The following is a 19205-nucleotide window of genomic DNA, read 5'->3' as shown; positions in this document are numbered from 1 at the left end:
AATCCTCTTAATCGTTTTGTTTTCTGCATACTTTATTTTCTTATAAAGGTTTTTCTGTATATGATCAAATACAGCATGACAACATCCCTCCTTACTGGATAACTTGGTCCCATTAAAACTGTCTGAGAGCAGTGACAGAAAGTTTTTGGCAGTGAGCTGAATGATACAACAAAAATATACAACAGAGCTTCTCTGAGCAATAAGAGACTATTATAACTCGAATCACAGGACAGCTTAAGTTAGTTGGTCCGACAGACATTTTTTAAAACCACGTTTAAAGGAACGTATTATCTTTGGCACCGAGTAACTTTCATCTATTGTCAGAACATTTTTTTGGAAACCTTCACCTACACGTGGGGTAAAGAGTGAGAGCCGGTTATGTAACAAAACTTCCTGAGTAGAAAACAATAATGAGCTCAGTGTCCGAGCTCTCAGCTCAGCGAGGAGTGACTTCTGAGGACGCTGGATCTGATAAAAACGACAGGAATTCAGAGAGTGATTGTTTCATTAGGAGGATTAAAACAAACAGAGGACTGCGTGCGTGTGTGTGTGCACATGTGCGTCTCTCTGCTGCCTTTGTGTTCAGAAAAAAAAGGCACTTCCAGCTACGTTGCTGTGCAAACGTCTGTCAGTCTTTGGTCACGGCTGTGTGCAACAGTGAGCGTGAGGATCTGCAGCGTCCAGGCGACACACTCCACTCTAGTGTCTCCGTGTGTTGCCCCTTTGACCTCCAGCGATGCTTTACGCTCGGTTCAGCATCGAGAAGCTCTCCGGCTGGCGGTGGTTGGAGCCAACGCCCACCTCCGTCTTGTGGTCGGAGACGGAGAAGCTCGACACGCCTCCCCCTCGGGACAGGACCATCAGAGTGTCCCCCGACATGCCCCCGAACTCGAAGGCGAACGTCCCGTAGAAGATCATGATGAGCATGCAGTAGATCCACTCAAAGATGGCGGAGGCGTGCTGCAGGGCGAAGCTCTCCTGGCAGAAGAAGACTCCACCTGGGGATCAGAGTTAAGGAGAACAATGGCTGCACAGCAGGAGAGAGGCGGCGAGACACCAAACACTACTCGTGAATCCAAAACATCTGTACGGAGGACAACTAGTTCTTCATTTCTGATGTTGTCAGTGGTGAAATGTAACTAAGTACATTCTCTCAAGTACTGATTTATGAGTATCCTGGCCTTTCTCTTTGCAGCCTCTGTTGTTTATTGTTTTTGTTATTTATATAATAACCGATAACTTAACTTGATTAACAAATTAGTTGATTGGCAGAACAACCAATGGAGAAAATACTCATCCGATTAATCCATAATGGAAGTAATTATTTGCTGCAGTCCTGTACAAAAGTCCAAAAGTCCAAAAGTCCCAAGGTTGGAGGTTTGTTTTTAGTCATGCTCGACTCTCACAGAGGGATGTAAAAGTGTATTTTCTCCAGCAGGGGGCGATGTGACACAGTTTACACTGATAACACCTGAACATGCTGGAAGGACGGCAGAGCATCACAGGAGTTTGGACGGCCAACAAAGTCACAGCCGAGATCACACACTGGTGTCCCCCCGTACCTTTTATAAAAGCAGATGTTGGATCACTTCAAAGTTCAGAGAGTTACTCTGTCTGTATCTGTCTTCTTTATGAAGTCATATTTTAATGGATCTTACGGCTTAAAACTCACAAAACAAGAGAGAAAAATATCAAAAATATTTTAGGAGACTGTTTTCAGGGTTCGTACGGCTTTCAAAGAGTAAAATTCAAGCACTTTTCAAGAACTTTCAGGGAACCTAAACCAAAAATGTTCAGATATCGAGGCCTTTACGATGAAAGATAAAGTTTACAGAATTACTTTATGCCCGATGCAGTAGATGTATATTGTCATATTGGTTATTTCACCAGCTGGTTATATTAAATTTGATTGTATGTTTTGATCATGATTATTTAATTCTTGCTCATAAAGAGAACAGTGGGATCGTTTTATTTTAAATATTTCACGACTTTGAACGGACCCCGTTTATAAAAGTACGACACTAGCAGCTTCACGTTGGCAGGATACTGAGCACCAGGGCGATCAGAGCCAGCAGGGTCATCCCCACTCGGACGTGACCTATCCGGTACTCCTCCTGGGTTTTGGCCAGTCTGTAGGTCAGAGCCGACTGCAGACACACAAACAGCATGCTGGAGGGGAAGGCCACGCCAGCTCCAACGTAGTGCAGCACTTTAGCAAAATCCACCTGGGACAAAAAAAAAAAACACACACACAAGAAACACTTGAAATGTTGCTGTTAATCAAATGCTGTTTGAAAGAATGAGCTGAATCAAAGTCAGATATTCCAGCTGCTGAATCTCAAATACCATTTTTATCATCTTTAACCAAGTCTCACATGAGCTGTCTCTGAATGTTGCTCGGGTCCAGATGCGCTGACCTCTTTCTCAAAACAAAAAGGGTTAGATAAAATAAAAACACAGTGAGGTAACAGTGGCGCTGTGGATGATCGTCTGACAAAGACGATCACAGGACAGGACGATCTGCTCCAGCACAGTACAAGATGAGGAGAGAGGAAGAGGAGGGGAAAAACTGTAATGATACCAATTTACAACAAAATCATCTCTATTTCCACCTCTGACACGTGAGAGACGTGAAGTCGGTTTGATAAAAGGTACTGTGACATCTCCGGCTTCAGCCTCACATACACAGGAAGTGTTTCTCCATTCATAATGTTGTATAAAGTTCCTGCATCCTACACACACGCATTTTAAAATACAGCAGCTGATGATGCATCCTGAACATGGACGACAGAGGTGCATTGTGGGAGAAATCACAGCTGTTTAAGTGTGTAATTAAAGGGATGAGAGACAAAGTGCAAATGTACAATCTGCTGTCTGCTGGTTCAACAAAAAACAACTGAAAGTACAATTTGAAAGCACAAAATTGCAGAAATTTGCTGTAATTTTACAGTAAATTGCAGGATTACAATTAAAGTCCATTCACAGTAGTATGCTCTAATTATTTTATTGTAATAGAGATGATATGTAGAATATATATTGTGCTTCTACAGTAACTCAGCACAGTTACAGTTACAATGAAAATACAGTATTTTGATGTAAAATGAGATTATGATACTGTACAAATGATCTGTAGTTATAATAAATATACAAATGTACAGTTAACAGTAATACTACATTTTTAATATTTCACGTTAACCCAACAATATTGCTTGCTAGCCAGTTAGCCTGTTAGCATGTGTACCTGGTTGGACCACTTGAAGGTCTGTGAGCCCGTTGTTAGCGTCTTAGCATGTGTACATTGTTGCACAACTACAATATTGTATTGCTACATTAGTGTATTTTGCTGTAATTGCAGTATTTCCTCCTAACGTACCATTTCTAGACCAACTGGCGACGCTTAATAATGACCCATCATGCGTTACAAAAGCATGATTACGGCAGTTTACTGTGAAAACTTGCTGTTTGTTAACAGTGTAGTTTGAATAGTTACGAATATTATAATCCATTTCATCCTCTGAATCCTACACAGTGGACTTTTAATTCAAGAAAAGTCATTTTATTGACTCCAGTAAGATAATTTATCCTTCAAACCACTTGTGTGGTCAAATAATCAATATAACTACTGAAGAGACCAAAACATACTTGATATGAAACAGTGTGTCTCTCTGGCAAACTCATTCATGATTTCCTAAAACTGTGACTCAACATCAACAGGTCATCCCCGACATGTAAACAGCGGCCCCCTCGTGTACGAGTGGATATTTATCATTTAGCAGATGTGGTGTCACGTTCATACAGTCCATCACCCCTCAAACACAGCTGCCATGTTTACTCTGAGGAGAACACTGAGGTTCATTATGTAAGGCTGAGCACAGACAGGGAGGTAGGCCCTGCAGCCAATCAGAAAGCAGAACAGGACCACCCTTAAACACTGGTGGGTGAGTTGGATGATGGACCCTGAGGATGAACTGTTCAGTGTGTGCACCGTGATGTAGTTAGAGGGGCCCAGACATGTGGAAACAGAGCTGGAGGAATCTGAGACGGCTGCTTCAAACACACTCCAACACTGACCTCTGACAGCAACACACACGTGCCCGAGTATTAGCACTCACATCCAAAACAAGTCTGATGGATGTAACGTTACACAGACACGTGTGTCCAGCGGTGGAAGAAGTATTCAACTGCTTTAATTCGTTCTTCAGCCACAGCAGGAAGCTCAGGCCAGCCGCAGAATAAGTTCACACGTACCGTCTCATTATTTCTACAGTTAGTATCATATCATGTTTAGATTACATGTACATGAGCTGACTTTCTTATCAGGTGGAGGAGGGGATGCTCGTGGCAGCAAACCACCCTTCACTCACAGCGACCGTTTGGACATTTTGCAACCATCTTTTAAGTCACGATAGCTGTCAAGAAAGGTAAATGTAGTGAAATATAAAATAAACAGAAATACGTTATATGCACTCAGTGTCTTTGCACCACTGCACGTGTCTAAACACATGTGTGTCAGTGTCAGAGTCAGATGCTGAGTTACATTCCTGTTAAAACCCCTCAGTTAACTCATGTTCAGCACCTGAGGCCGTGAAAACTCTCAGCGGTGGACTGGATGTGAGCAGGTGTCAGCCTGTGAGTACAGTTTGTACCTGTAAGTACACGTGCCGCAGCTCTCCTCTGCTGTAAATCTGCCTGTTTCTAACAGTTATTTCAAACCAGTGCGGTTACAATCCAGCACAAAAGATGACCCGATCACACCGAGCTTCTTTTCAGAAGAACGCCTCCTCAAACCGAACTGTGTTCTGACACACGACACGCGGCCGAATCATCTTGTTCTTGAGATCGTACCACCGCGGAGAGGCCGTCACACAGAACAAACACGACATCAAAAGAGATGTGCTTGGACGGTCTACAAAGTGCTGAGAGACTGCAGGGGAGAACACATCAGAGAGGCTCAGCAGCCGCGGAGCGTTATTCAACCAGCAGAGGCGTCACAGACCTGCGATCGGATCAGAACCTGCCTTCAAGACGAGGGTGACATAATCCAGTTGATTTTTAAAGGGTTACGCCACCAACTCTTAGTGTGTTTGCAGGTCTTTTGTGGCTCCTGAGGAATCTGCATGTAATCTGATCAATTGTCTCCAGTGATGTCACGCAGTCACTGAGTTGCATTGTGGGTAATGCAGTCGTCAGGTTATGAAAATGAAGAAGGCAGGGAGTAATAAAGAAGGAGATATCTCTGGTTCTGCTGTATCGATGCAATCAGTTGTTTTGAAACTGTCCATAATGAGTCAGTCCAAAACCAGCTGACTACATTACCCACAGTGCAACTGAGCCTGACAGTAAATTACTCAGTGAGTGAGCAGGTGTTACAGTAAGAGGTCCATGTTTCTCTGAGATGATTCTGACCTGCAGCAGACTTTAGCTCATGGTATCTGTGTGTCTGCTGGTTAGAGAGGAGCAGCATGTGTCACTGTTACCTCCACACTGTTTATGCTACACAGAGGCCACGGAGACCCTCCGCCGCCAGTTGCCATGACACTGACCCATAAATCATGTAAAGTCTCATCTAAGCAGCGAGCTCTGAGCAGCGTGAACACAGTAACTCTACTAGACAGAGCTGGATTGATATTTTTTTTTACATATTTCAATTTTTGTGATCAGAAGCAGCCCTGCTGACTGTGACTCGGCTTCACCTGCAGGATCAAACATCCGCCTCGGTTTCAAACAAAGTTATTGTGATCCACAACACAATGCAGCAGCGAGATAACGATCTGCCTCCGTGGGTACACGCTGTTTGGAAATGATGTAAGAAATTATGTAACTTTTTTTCTGTTTATTCATTCATTTGATCGTTTTTACGTAATCGATCTCTTAATTTATTTTCTTAAGGTTTCGTATTGTGTCCTTCAACTTTGAACAGGACATTCAGTGTTAAGTAAAGTAAGCCAACGCATTTTATTTTCGTCACCCGTCCTTTGGGACATTTTAGTTTCATAATCCCAATTTTCTCGTTCTCTCTAACTTTGATTGTATTATCTGTAATGACACCAAACAGATTTCTATTAAAAATAAGTCATCAGGGACCAGATTAAGCTCCAGGGCTGGAACGACCTGTGAGTCTCTCTGTGCATTGTGTACTGTACGCACTCTGCCACCTTCTAGTGTCCATTATGTACGAACACTAGACGACACATGGCAGCTTCAAAGTGAGACCCAGAGACCAGCACAGTGCTCCTCTTTCAGAGCACCACTTGGACTCAGGTTTGCAAACCCAGCCAGTCGCCGGCAAATGTTAACAAACCACAGATACAGCCGAGGTCGACATTTGCACCAAATGTGGCATATCACCTTCTCCTTCGGACCTTCTCCATCTGAGATCGTGGCGACCAAAACGGGTATTTTCAGCCAAACCGTGATGTTTTCCTAATCCTGAACAAGTGCGCTCAAACCTAAGCAGAGCATGAGCGTAAAGTTGGAATATAAAGACAATGTAGGTGTAAAGTTAAGAGACAGATTTAAAGAACAAAGACTGTGTTGCTATTCTCACTCCTGATTGATTCCTCAGAGTAAAGGTCAACCTGATGACACATCTGTACTGTCACTGTTGTTCTTGTGCCATGTGTGTCAGCTGATGACCCCCCTCTAAACCAATACCGTCAAGACAAAGTCCTGAAGCTTCCCAGTGATCGCCCGATCAATGACTCCGAACAGAGAGTGATTACCTGGAAGTTTCCCACCATGATGAGACCGGCGGCGCAGATCCAGGCGGTGGAGAGGCCGGCCGTGTTGAGGACGCAGTTCTGGTGCTTCTCGATGACGTGAGCGTAACGCAGCAGACCGATCAGCATCACTGGAGGAGCAGATGAAGAGAGGACGACATGTTTCATCACACTGTGTCCACACTACTAACTGTACTTCACGTTTATAGTTTGTTTTTGTTCCTACTTTCTGCTCTTGGTAAAGGTCTTTTTAATTCTAGACAGAATAAAAACACGTAAGAGTCAGGAGTTTCTTTCAGAGGCACACAACTCAGGGCTGTTTGTGGCGGTACTGGCAGTTAAATGCTTACAAACCAGCTGCATCCCACATTAATATAAACAAAACAGATATACATTTACAGGGACTGCCAAATACTGGGATAGTAATCAAAAAGTGCCTCTTCAGGCGGTAATGAAACTGAAATATGCTTTTACAACCTCTCAATGAAATAAAACGGGTAAACTAAAAGGTGTACAGAGGGGCTTCGGTTTCAAGGGGCTCAGTTAAGATAAACAAAGATAAACAAACAGCAGAAAACCTGCGGACGTCTGCTGCCGCTCGGAGGCATAAATGCAGCAAATGTAACAAATTCGCTGGCGAGACCTTTGCTCTCCTTCTTCCACGAGGACGGTGCCGCTCCATCAAAGCAACGGCGAGCTGCAACATTTAGCGGCGACGCTGCAGATGTCAGTGTGAGCAGATTCCTCGCGTCTGTTTATTAATCTGCTTTCATCAAAGCAGCCTCACACTGCTCGTCCTCTCCTCCATCTGATTCTCATGCCGTTCACATCTGGCGCCCGTCGCTGCTGCAAACTGCACAGAGCGGCTGTTTTCGCGTCCGTGTTGTCGATCCAGCCGTGAACACAGTGGTCGAGTTTTTGATGATCGGGCGGACGCTGAGATCAGACTCCTCGTGTTTGGGTTCTGGTTATCTGAGCGTTTCGCAGACTTTCTGATCTCCGCTCGACACCACACCTCCGAGTTAAACAAACCGCCTCACAAACACAAGCTGAGTATTGTTTGTGAGAGCGCGATAAAATAACGGGAAAAGCTTTTGATGTTGGGGAGATTTCTTAAGACGCGCCAGCACAGTCACTTCAGTTCAGAGCTGAAACTATTCACCTCATTGGTCGATCGGCACACGACTGTTGTGATCATTAATCGATCGCTTACAACAGCTTCGAACAAAGACAATGAGTCTACAGCCATGTGAGACACAAATGCTAATGGCAGCATGCTCACGATAGCTTCAGATTGAGAGGGGTTGTGTAAACCTTTGATATTCTGATGAAAAGGAAAATATTAAGCATGTAAACACTTATTCTGAAAAGAAAATTCTCTCTGCACATGCTGGAACCACGCGGGGAACATCATCGGGACGTGGCTGCAGGAGGCACAAAAACATGGGAAACAACAACAGGTCTGTGGCCGATACAACTAATTTGTTGGACATCTTATAGGAGTTAAAGATTATTGAAAGGCTCGAAACAACAAGTTACCCAAACAAGTGTTTGCAAAAGGACCAAAGCTGGAATCCACCAAACCAAATCGAGAGCCGCTGGACAAGTTTTCAAAAGTGGTTCCGATCCAGACGGACGTGTAGATGAATTAATGGATTTAACTCGTCAGCAGCATCACTGGTAAATTCAATCTTGCCAGCTGACACTAATGTCACAACATTAGCTAACGTTAGGTCTATAAACATAAAAAGTGCATCGACAGACCGTGAATAAACTGAAATATTGTCAATACAGTTGAGAAAAAGACCTTCTTCTGTTATATTTCAGGCAGATTGGACACGTCAGAGCCGGCAGAACCACTTTGCACGTCATTAAAATTATATTCAGATTAAAAGCTTTTTGCATCTATGTAAACAGTTAAACTGGAATCTTTCATCATAATGATTTCAGTCAGATTGATGAGATATTGTCCATGTATACACAGCTAATGACAAACATGTTTAGCAGTATAGTGTTTAAAATGATCACCTCAGCATGCTAACATATGATAATCAGCACTAAACAGAGCACAGCTGAGGCTCAGGGGACTGTCTCTCAAATGTGCTGCATTTCTTTGTTAAATATGAGTGTTAACTGAACACATTTCTTTTTTAACACTATTTTTCTGACTTTTTAGGTAAAATTCTCCTGAAAATAATTGTTATCTGAAGCCTCATTTATTTTAACTTTCTCCTTTACTATCTGACCTGACTCTTGGCCCTTCAGAGGAACCAGCAGGTCTCCTGGGAGTTGACGACATCCCCGCCTGTCGACACCGCTCGGCTCTCGTTCTCGCTGCTGTACGCCGTTCAAAAATGTGAACATTTTGACAGATTGCTGCACAGCGCGGCCAAACAACACAAGTCTGCCAAATTACCTCCCAACAGTAACTAATGAGTCTTACTGACAGAAGTAGAAAGTGCTTTTATACAAAAATGAGATTGTGCAACATTCCTTAGAGTTATGACTAAATGCTGAAACTTGTGTCTTGGTTACTTGAAGTCGTGAAGAGCGGCAGGACGCTCGCTGGGTTCAAGATATACAGCAGACACAGAGTAAACCCGGAGCTGCGACAGGTTAATGGGCTCGTTAAACGTCCCTTGAATTCCAACATTTTCTGAGGAAAGTCTGAAGAAGCAGGTGTGCCCCGGTGAGAGGTCAAATAAATTCACCCCGTGTTTGAAGAGAGGACAAAAACAGCACAGCCTCAGTCGGGTCGGGACGCTCACGTCAAGGTTTAACCATTTACTGCAACGTAATACGCAGAGTTGAGTGTGACGGAGACGCCGACATTAAATCGGTCTCTGACCTCGCAAACTAGCAACAGAGGCAGAGACGAGGACTGAACATTAACTCACGGAGAGAAACTGGAATAACATCAAGGAAAAGCTCCATCACTGTTCTCTATAGTAACTGTAGAGCAGGAAAATAAGCTGCCAGTGTGTTTGTAATGGCTTCTTGACCTCTCCTGACCCATGTCTTATCTTTTAATTATCAGATTTTATGTAATCTTGCAGCCCTGACAGAAACGTGCCCGTTCATCCCTGCATTTAAACATTTAGCATCTCCTCCTCCGTCTCTTTGACGGTTGTCTCTTGACCTGGGCGTTGCTGTCCTGAAGTATTAATTATAAACACTCCTGGTTTGACAACACGTCTCTCGAACTAGCTCTGTTTGAGCATGACACGACTGTTAGCTGATATTTGGCTGCAAAATCTGGCAGAAAATCAGGGTTAAGTTCACCGGGACGACTCTTTCCTCTTTGGAAATTAATATTCTGGAATGAAGGTCAGTTTCCAAGTTAAAACATCTAAGTTGAGCAACGCCTACTACGGTAAACACCTGGAGCGAAACTTTCATAAAGCACATAGAGAAAAAAAGTAAATATGGGCCACAGTGCACACAGGGCAAGAGTCAAACACCCAAAATAAATGGTTTACAGAAGGTTTTTTAAGGAGTAGTTGCCCGCTCGGTCAGAAGGTGAACGCTCCTGAGGTTTAAAAATGCGCCATTCATGGCATCCAGTACATTTTCCCCTCAGAGGTGGTGGGGGCGGGGGGGACCTGGCAGTGGATTCTGGGTAACAGAGACTTGGCTGGAGCCGCTACAGCTGAGAAAACAAGCCTGACAGTTCTGAGTGCACAGAGCCTCGTTCAACCCGGAGCTGCATGTTGGCTAAACGTGTGTGTAGGTGGGTATGTTCTCCGTCTGAAGGCTGCTGTGTTGATACTCACCCATGAAGGATCCGGTGCTGCAGATGAGGCTGAAAAAGCAGCTTTCAGGCGGTAGAGTTCCACATTTACTGCGGAGAAAACAGAGAGGAGAGGAGGGGGTCGTTAGCGTCGTCCGGCCAAAGTGCAAGTTCAGTCAAGTTCAGATCACATCCATGACCTCCACGGAGGATCCAGAAATGGCAGCGTGGCCTTACATGTGTTCTCACTCTGCGGTATTAAAAGCACGCCAACATTTTTCCCTGGAAAGCAGAGAAACGACCGTCTATAAATGGAAAGTCCTGCAGGGAGGTCGAGGTCTTTTTTCTGTCAGTCAGAAAAATCACGATAAACTCAAACTGAAGACGTGATCTTCAGTCGCCTCCACAGCAACACAAACCTCTCGTTCGTCGATTCTTGTTTACATTTCTCGACTCAGTGTGGTGACATTTCAAAGAGCGCTGAAGGATCCACTGCACACAACAAAAGCTCTTCTTCCTGTCGAGGTGAGGAGGTCGACCTCCCCCCTGCGACTCAGAGCCTCAGCCGGGCAAGTGTGGACTCATCTGACAACAAACTGTGCAGAGCAGCTGCTCACCGACTATCAGAGAGATTATCTGAAGACGGAGCAACTAGAGAAGAAGCACAATACATTCATCTGACTGATCATGATTGTCCAAACTGTCTATCATTTGAGTGTTAATGATCAAAAGCAGTGGGTTATTATGAGTACGTAACATCGCCGGCTTCATCTGTCAGCAGAGAGTGAAATTCAAGCACTTTAAGTACTTTCAAGGTACGTAAACCAAACATTTCCAGGAAGCTGTGGCGGCCTTCATCATCACATCTGAATGTCTGAATGTTCCTTATCTTATCTTAACCTGCAAATGTTGCAGCAGATGTTTTCGAATACACTCAGTTTCAACTGATCCAACCATTGAACTTGCAACAGCAATGTCACCAGACTCCCTTTGAAAATATGCAAATTTTAGAGTTGTTGTTGAGTGAAGAGAAACTTTACCAACTTTGCCAAACGGATACAGCACATTCTCAATCATTCACGTCTTCTTGTAAATTCGGCATTAGATTCAAAACGTTAAGTTGTTTCTTTCCTTGTAAAAAGTGTCAGTTTGTCGCAGCATCACTGTACAAACCCTGACAACATTTCATTGACAGTAAACATGTAAAACTTATAATACAGTAAATAGAAACCAATATAGGCCACTCATACGGACTGCTTTTGTACTTTTTTCTGATGTAGCAGGGACTTTTACGTAAAAGTGACCAGGGTGTTTTTTCAGACATTATTATAAAGGGGTGCACGCACAATATTTAACTGTCTTATATTTCACATTTTTGTCCTTGAGTCTCTCGTGCCCAGGACAAAGTTTTTCACTGATCACAGGCTGCACTTCCAAGTAAAACACAATCTCCACTGGCATGCTTTATGTTTTTTCTATTTGCTGTTTTGATTTAGTATTTCAACAAAGAGAATTTTTTAAAAGAAGCAGAAATGAATCCAGACTGAGCAGAGCAAATAAAAACGCCCGGAGGAAACCACAGACCGCAGCATTCGATCTCCGTGGACAGTCGAGTTCGAGTTTCAGAGGGTTTCTAGAAACCGCAACGATGGCGGCGACTCAAAATCAACACCGTGCCATTGTTTAGGTTACTGATGATCACGTTCAGGAAGCAGACCACGGCGATCGTTACGTAACAGGCAAACACACAGCAGCAGTTCACAAAATGATTAAAATGCTCTGCAGAGGCGAGATCACTGACCTGATGAGTGGGATGTTGTCCAGCGTGCAGCACAGGACGGGACCCCTCTGCAGTGGAAGAGGCTCCTCACAGGACTCATTATAAAGCCTGGAAACACACACATGAACATGCAAACACTCACTTCAGTCTGCAGATACTGAAGGATAATACCATTTAAAAGTTGACATCGCTTAAAATCACTAAAACGCATCTTAAAGTGGCTCAAAGTCTCAGGTTGAATAAATCTAAAGTAAGTGTTCATACTCTGTTAATGTTTGACACATCTGGAGCATCATGTGTGGAGACTTACGCACACGACGGTAGAAAATTAACCCAAAATATTCTTGAGTTAAATCTCTCTTAAATGATAAAGTTAAATGCTTCACTGCGTGTGCTAATGTGAAGACCAAACTGAGATAAAGGTTTTCCACTTTAAGCATGATCATTGCACAGGTGTGCTTTAGGCTCTTCGCAATAAAAAGGTACACGGATGCAAACATCCTGCTGTTTAATCAGCATCCTGACAAAAGGGGAACGTGGATTTAAACTAGGGGTGTTTACCATTTTTCCAAAACTTAATGGACAACCACTGGCCAAAAACAAGCACTATTGTATTGTTATGATTAATCTACTGACTTCCTGCACAAGCTTTCCCTCTTAGAGCGGAGAACATCTGGCTGGGCAGCCCTGGTTTAGACAAACTGGTGAACAAAATTAGCGTTGCAGCCGTTTGTTCAGCGCACTTTATGTGTATTTATGTTTCTTGTACCAGCTGGGAAGGTAACACTCAGGTGGTATACATCATGTTTATGTTTCACATTCCTCAGAAGTCGGTCGATATCAGACATAAATCCAGCTGCAGCTCTGACACAACTTTAAATTCCTCCGTCTGTTTGCACTATTTGTCTTAAACCAAAATCCTCCTCACACACTCTCTTTCTTAACACGTTCCCGTCTTGTGTCAACATTTACAGCACTTTATTTTCTTAATGTCCACTCCCTATCTCCGTCCCTCCGTCCCTCCTCCGTCTAATGCCTCGTTATGTTTGAATTAAGGCTGACAGACCTGTCAGGAGGTGGAGGGGCTGAGAAAATAAGCCCAAAATAAGCTCGCTGTGAATGAGCTTCTCCTGAAATCATACTGCACAAACACAGCAGCTGAGAAAGTGTTTTTACTCACACGTTTCTCACAGTTTTCCCCTGCAGGCATTTGCGAGTTATTCACAATCGGTGACCGAGTTTTGCTTTGGGAGTTTTGTGCACATTAACAGGAGCGCAGAGAGTAACTCCACACTACTTTGGAAAAAAAGCATGTTTTTGCTCTCTGCTTTGGCCCTCGGCCCACTGAACTCAGAACCAGAAACTGAGCTTTTCTGCAGCTTAAATCAATATAAAACGCCGGCTTCCTGTTCAAACGTGGACGAGGGAGACGAGCTTTTGGAAAAAACAGTGACGTGAATGCAGAAACAGAAAAATTAGAACATAAGAAAATGAGTTTGCTGCGTTAAAACCAGGGACGTGCGATTAAAAATTGGCACGTCATCAGTATCAGTCCATAAATGCTTTAAAATTAAGTACTGGCACCCTGATATGAACATGTTCTGCTGATCCGATGGGCTGAGAGGATGAAGCTTCTGCCTGTGGGTCATCATGATAAGAGCAGGCATCATAATATGTTAAAGGAGAGACATGATGTTCTGTGCAGTGAGGTGGATGGTTGATAGATGTGTGTGTGTGTGTGTGTGTGTGTGCTGTACCAGTTATGCACGGGGCAGACGTGCTGGTTGTACAGGGCCATCGCATATCTGTAAGATTAGGGAAGAAGAAGAGAATCAGTGGTGAGAGAGCTGAACAAGACATGAAACACAGAAGACGCTGTCTCCACTGTGATACGGTCAGGACGTAATCTAAGTTACACTCACGAAACACGGCTGCTGGACGGATAATAAACGAGCGTCACGATGACAAAAGTTCTGTTTTACTCAAAGAAAATGAAGCCCTTGAAAGCACCGTCACACACAGTACGACATGTTTCGTGACACATGAATTAAAAACACAGTGTTTCTTCCCGCTCGTCTTCGTCATACATGTACGCATGAGCTGCTGGCTGTATTTTAACCTGTCAACTACACAATAACCACCTCAACACACACACACACACACACACACACACACACACACACACACACACACACACACACACACACACACACAGCCTGGCTGCAAGCCTGAGATCATTCATTACACCCAAACACACACAAACACACTGTGAATTAGATTTTAGCACTCTGGCTGAGAGCAGGAGACGTTCAAGTTGTTGGTGTGTGCAACACTTTGGTCGAGACTGACACATCTCTACAGTTCGCCGTCCTAACACGCGGTTAACACTGTGAAAGGTCTACTTTAAACCCAGGATTGTTTCCTGAAGTAGCTGTGTCGCCTCCACCAAACTAAACTGTGACTGAGAGCTGAATGTTTGTGTTTATTTAAAGGAAAATAAGTCGACTCAGACTAAAAATACGAGGTCAACATTGAATTTTAGATTCCCCCTGGTGTCCTGCGGTGACAGTCTGACTTTACCTCCAACTCATCTACCTCGTCTGACTTCTGATGAAGAAATGCCTCCAGGAAACGAAAGGAGACACTTCAGAGAGCGGGTTAACCACTGATTTTTTTCTGTCGACACATTGTTCGCCCCCATAATTTTGAACGCTCCTGTTAATTGCAGTCTCATCGGTGATATTTGCTCAGACCTGCCCTCGTTTGATCACAATATTATCAGCGCCGTCAATCATTTGGAGCAAAAATCAGTGGTTAACCTGCTCTCTGAAGTCTGCTCTTTCATTTTCTGGAGGCATTTCTTCATCAGAAGACACAGTACGTTGGGTTTTAGTGCGTTTCTCCATGCATCTCCTCATAGACTTCAATACAGCCGACACCAGTCTGGCACCAAAGCGAGATTAGGTGACGTAATGACCCTTCCTCCTTTTGTAATTTCAATTTTTCCAGTGCTTCATGACAATCTATGACATTACTCTTCTGTTATTGAATGCTAACTAGCAAATTAGCATGCTAACACCACATAAACATTGTACCTGCTAAATATCAGCATGTTAGCATTGTCATCGTGAGCATGTTAGCGTCCGTGCTGCAGTACAAAGGTAGCCTGACTGGAGACTCTCGGCCTCGAGCCTCCGATTCGTCTTTTAACCGCAGCTTCACGTCAACAAACTCTAATCTGACACTTGAACGCATCAAGAGAAAACTTGACGAGCACACAAAGACGCACTGTGCGGCAGATAAGATACACAGGAATCAACAAAGGAAGCTGCTGACAAACGTTACTGTGCAAAAACTAAAATTAGACACGTGATGGTTGGAGCGTTTCCATTGATCTCTGAGAGCCAGGGGACGCTCCGGGCTGATAGCTGACTTGTCTTTACTCAAACAACTGAAGTGTTTCTGAGGGTATCAAAGCATTTTAGTTTCTATTTTTACCTCCGTTCTTTCCTGTGAAAACTCTACAAACATCAGTGCATGCTCTTCTTCTGTCTCCGGGTCACTTTCGACGGAGCGTTCAAAGGCACGAGCAGACAGGTGTCGACGTGTCTGAAGAACAACAGGTCTGTTAAAACGAGGGGGGGATTACAGACCCGTCTCTGACAGGGACAGGCTTTGGAGACCCGGTGTGAAACATTCTTTGCGCCCACTTTGCGAAGGTGTGAACGGGCTTCTTACAAAAGGAGGCTGTGTCAATCCGAAGTCACACCGAGGAGAGAAAGGAAGAGAGACAAAGAGACGCTCAGTGAAGAGGTGAAGGTGAGGCGAGCAGACTGTACTCAGACCACTGCACAGCAAAGCATCTGACCACAACTGTGGTTTGTTGCTGTTCTTTGAGATTCCCCTGAAAACTAATGACCCGAAATCTAATAGTGAGCCTCCAGGGGAAAGTTTTAGTCTACTATCTGATTCTTGATGCAGAGCAACACAAAGCTTTATTTGTGTACACGATTAAATCACGACCGTGCTGATCTTTATACTTCCCCTGAGTGCACACAGTGGAGTTACACGAGACATACAGAGTACATGAGGGCGACGAGGAGGTGGAGGAACACTATTTTTCTTATCGGACCGTCTGCAAAAAACTGGTGACATCTGATGCAGCAGAGGCCGAAAATATCCGAGCTTCTAGTCACAAGACTGAGTTAAGATCAGAGGTGGCAAAGGCCCACACATCCTCCCCTCCAGTACAAGTACAGATGCTAAGACTGCTTGCTCAGGCTACATATTCAGCACACAGGCATGACAGCGGTGTCCATATTTCCAAAAATTAGGATGTTTTCAAACACGTCTCCCCTGAATCCTTGTGTCGGATTACTTTCAACGCTTGTTTCGCTTCAGACTGTGACAGAAGCCGTTGGTGATTCCTCCACAGCGACGCCGCAGCACGTCTCACATCTCACCACCTGTCGCCTCTGAACGCAACCAACAGCTCCGATTCCTCATTTCCACCATGAAAGCAGCCGCTTCAGAGGACGAGCTGAGAGGAATTTCAAGGATGACACTTTTCCGACAACAATCGCAGAGCAAACAGCCAGTCGCCGCTCGCTTTTCCCAAAATAGGAAACTGTTTTACATTCATGAACTTTGCACAGTCAGCCGAGGTCGAGGCGGTCGCTGCGGGGATAACAGGTGGCCTGTGTAACCAGGTTGACGTACAGACGAGTGGACTCTTGAGTTGCGACACGTTAAACTACCTAGTTTCTCTACAAATGTGGAGGAAAAAACCTGAAAAGACAGCAAATGTTGGTGTTTGTTCACTGCGAGGTACTTACACGACCCATATTCCAGTGATGGTGAAGACTGGCAGGCTGACAGGGAGGATCATCCACAGAGACATGACGACCACCTGGAGAGAGAAACCACAGAGACGTGAAGGACTCTGACGAGGCCGTCAAAACCAGAATCTCCACTCTGTCCTGGGGACATGACTATAATTTGAATTTTACTCTCGACAAGGAGAACTTTTATCTTCCTATACAACTTTTCCAGCACATTAGCTCAGGTTGAATCAGTGTTGAGGGGAAACATTATAGAGATGTGTAATCACAAGAGAGGGCCTCAAGATGAGGTAATAAAGGAGTGCTGGCAGATTCAGTTTAGTTTAGTTAATAAAAGAAAGTAAAACTGACAAAAACATTTGACTTTAAGTCGAGTTGAGGTCCTTAAATAGTTTGTTTCGTCCCAAAAGAAAAAAGAGCAAAGATTTACAATCACATAAATCCCAGAGAAACATCCGGTCCCTAAAAATGAAGAGCTTGAAATGACTGTTTAGTATTTTAGTTACACTTGCTTCAGATCCAACTCGTCAGAAGAGGTTCCAGCTGAACATTAGTTACATCGGACATTAAAAAAAGTATTATTTCTAGGACAGAAAAGTTGCTGGCGACTTCTTGAAATACTCTCTACACTCTTTTTCCTGCTGCTCCTTTTCACCTGCCCTCCCTTTAAATGCAAGTGTTTCACATTTACTAACACCACCTCAGGAGAAACACAGTGAAGTGACTCAGATGTTGTCTCCTAGATCTAATCTGTACTTTTAATCAAGTCGACTAATCAGAGCAGAAGAAAGAGGAAAGGATGTGGACACTTTCCTGAGCATCCTGTGCGTTTATTCGGTATTTTAACATGTCATTTTATGTCGATTAAACTCACTTTGAATTACGATAACAAATGCAACTTAAAACCTGGCTGAAAATAAAGACACCGAGCCATCGAATTGAGTCTGAAGCTGTTATTTTGAGGTGAAAAGTTACATAAAGTTGATTTTAAGCTGCTCCTCTCTACCTGTCCTCCCTTTAAATGCACGTATTTCACATCTACTAACCCTGCTTCATGCACAAACACAGCACAGTGACTCAGTCTGCTCTCACCTCTTGTTCTTCAGGGGAAAGCCTCGGACTCAGCTCTTCATCTCAGCTCCTCCAGGCTCGCTGAGAAGTTGTAGAAAGTGTGCTGCTGTGTGAGCTGCTCTGTCTGAGCTGCTGCTGCTGCTCTCATTGTTAACAACCCGGGTCAGATGTGATGCAGGTTTATCTCCAGCAGCAGGAAGACATCATGTCTGTTCATTCATCCCTCAGTCAGTCAGTCCTGTGTGTGTGTGTCTGCAGCCGGGCTGTTGTGATGTGAGGTGAGGTGGAGGCAGCAGCTGGAGTCAGTCACTGTAAACTCCTCCCTGTCTTCACTCGCGTGTTTTTCCTGCTTTAAAACGCACTTTTAACCGTTTTGAGTCGTTCAAACTTCATTTTCACGTTGATAAATTGTCAGTTTTATCATTTTTACGTGCTCACGTGTTGTTATAAACTCTGCAGCAGAGTTGTAGGAACTTCTCTTCAGCTCTGAGATGTGATTTTTCCGCCGCAGGTGATTTTTTTTTTTGTTGTTGTCCTGTTTTCCTGTCTTTTCGGTCTCCGTCTATTTCCTGGAAACACGTTTCACAACCGTTTGGCAGAGTGATTACACATCACGTTGCTCGGACCCCGGAGTGAATGACTCAGATATTAAATATTATGTTTTTCTTTTCATTTTTCCTCAAAAGTGATCACAAGTTATTTCCAAGAAAGCGGATGTGATGCGTTCAAGTGCTCCCTGTAAGCGCCCGTGTCCCAGTTGGCAGAGGCGGATGGGGCCCGTGTAATGTCTGATGAGTGAAAACCATGTTGAGCTGGATTAAGTCGTTTAAATGACTGATTTTAAAGACTTTGTGTCTATCGTGTGTTAGAGTTAGCACGTTAAAGTGGAGGAAATTTAGCCTGCGTTACTCAAATTCTGAAGTTAAAAGGAAAAGTTCACTCAAAAATGACTTTAATTCAGTTAATCAACAGTCAGGTGAAGGAAAAAATCAAACATTTGCTAACGTCCTAACGCTCTTAGCTGAGCAGCTACAGGGAAGATTTCATCTTAAGAAAGTGTAAAT

General features: G+C 43.9%; 1 protein-coding gene across 1 annotated transcript; it reads right to left on the bottom strand.

Moving 5' to 3' along the window:
- Positions 1-14: 14 nt before the first annotated feature.
- Positions 15-18885, bottom strand: LOC311251023 (transmembrane protein 150A-like). Its single transcript, XM_084343282.1, has 8 exons — positions 18163-18885; positions 17065-17138; positions 13987-14034; positions 12251-12337; positions 10493-10560; positions 6723-6850; positions 2048-2225; positions 15-998 (listed from the first exon to the last, which is right to left on the bottom strand). Exons 2-8 carry the CDS (start codon positions 17127-17129, stop codon positions 742-744), a joined length of 831 nt encoding a protein of 276 aa, XP_084199408.1. The 5' UTR covers positions 17130-17138; positions 18163-18885; the 3' UTR covers positions 15-741.
- Between the last annotated feature and the right edge of the window lie 320 nt (positions 18886-19205).

The sequence above is a fragment of the Pagrus pagrus genome, assembly GCF_965226575.1.
Source record: "Pagrus pagrus genome assembly, chromosome: 21".
NCBI classification, from domain to species: Eukaryota; Metazoa; Chordata; class Actinopteri; order Spariformes; family Sparidae; genus Pagrus; species Pagrus pagrus.
The sequence above is the reverse complement of the archived record's forward strand: the minus strand, read 5'-3'. Positions and strand labels throughout refer to the sequence as shown.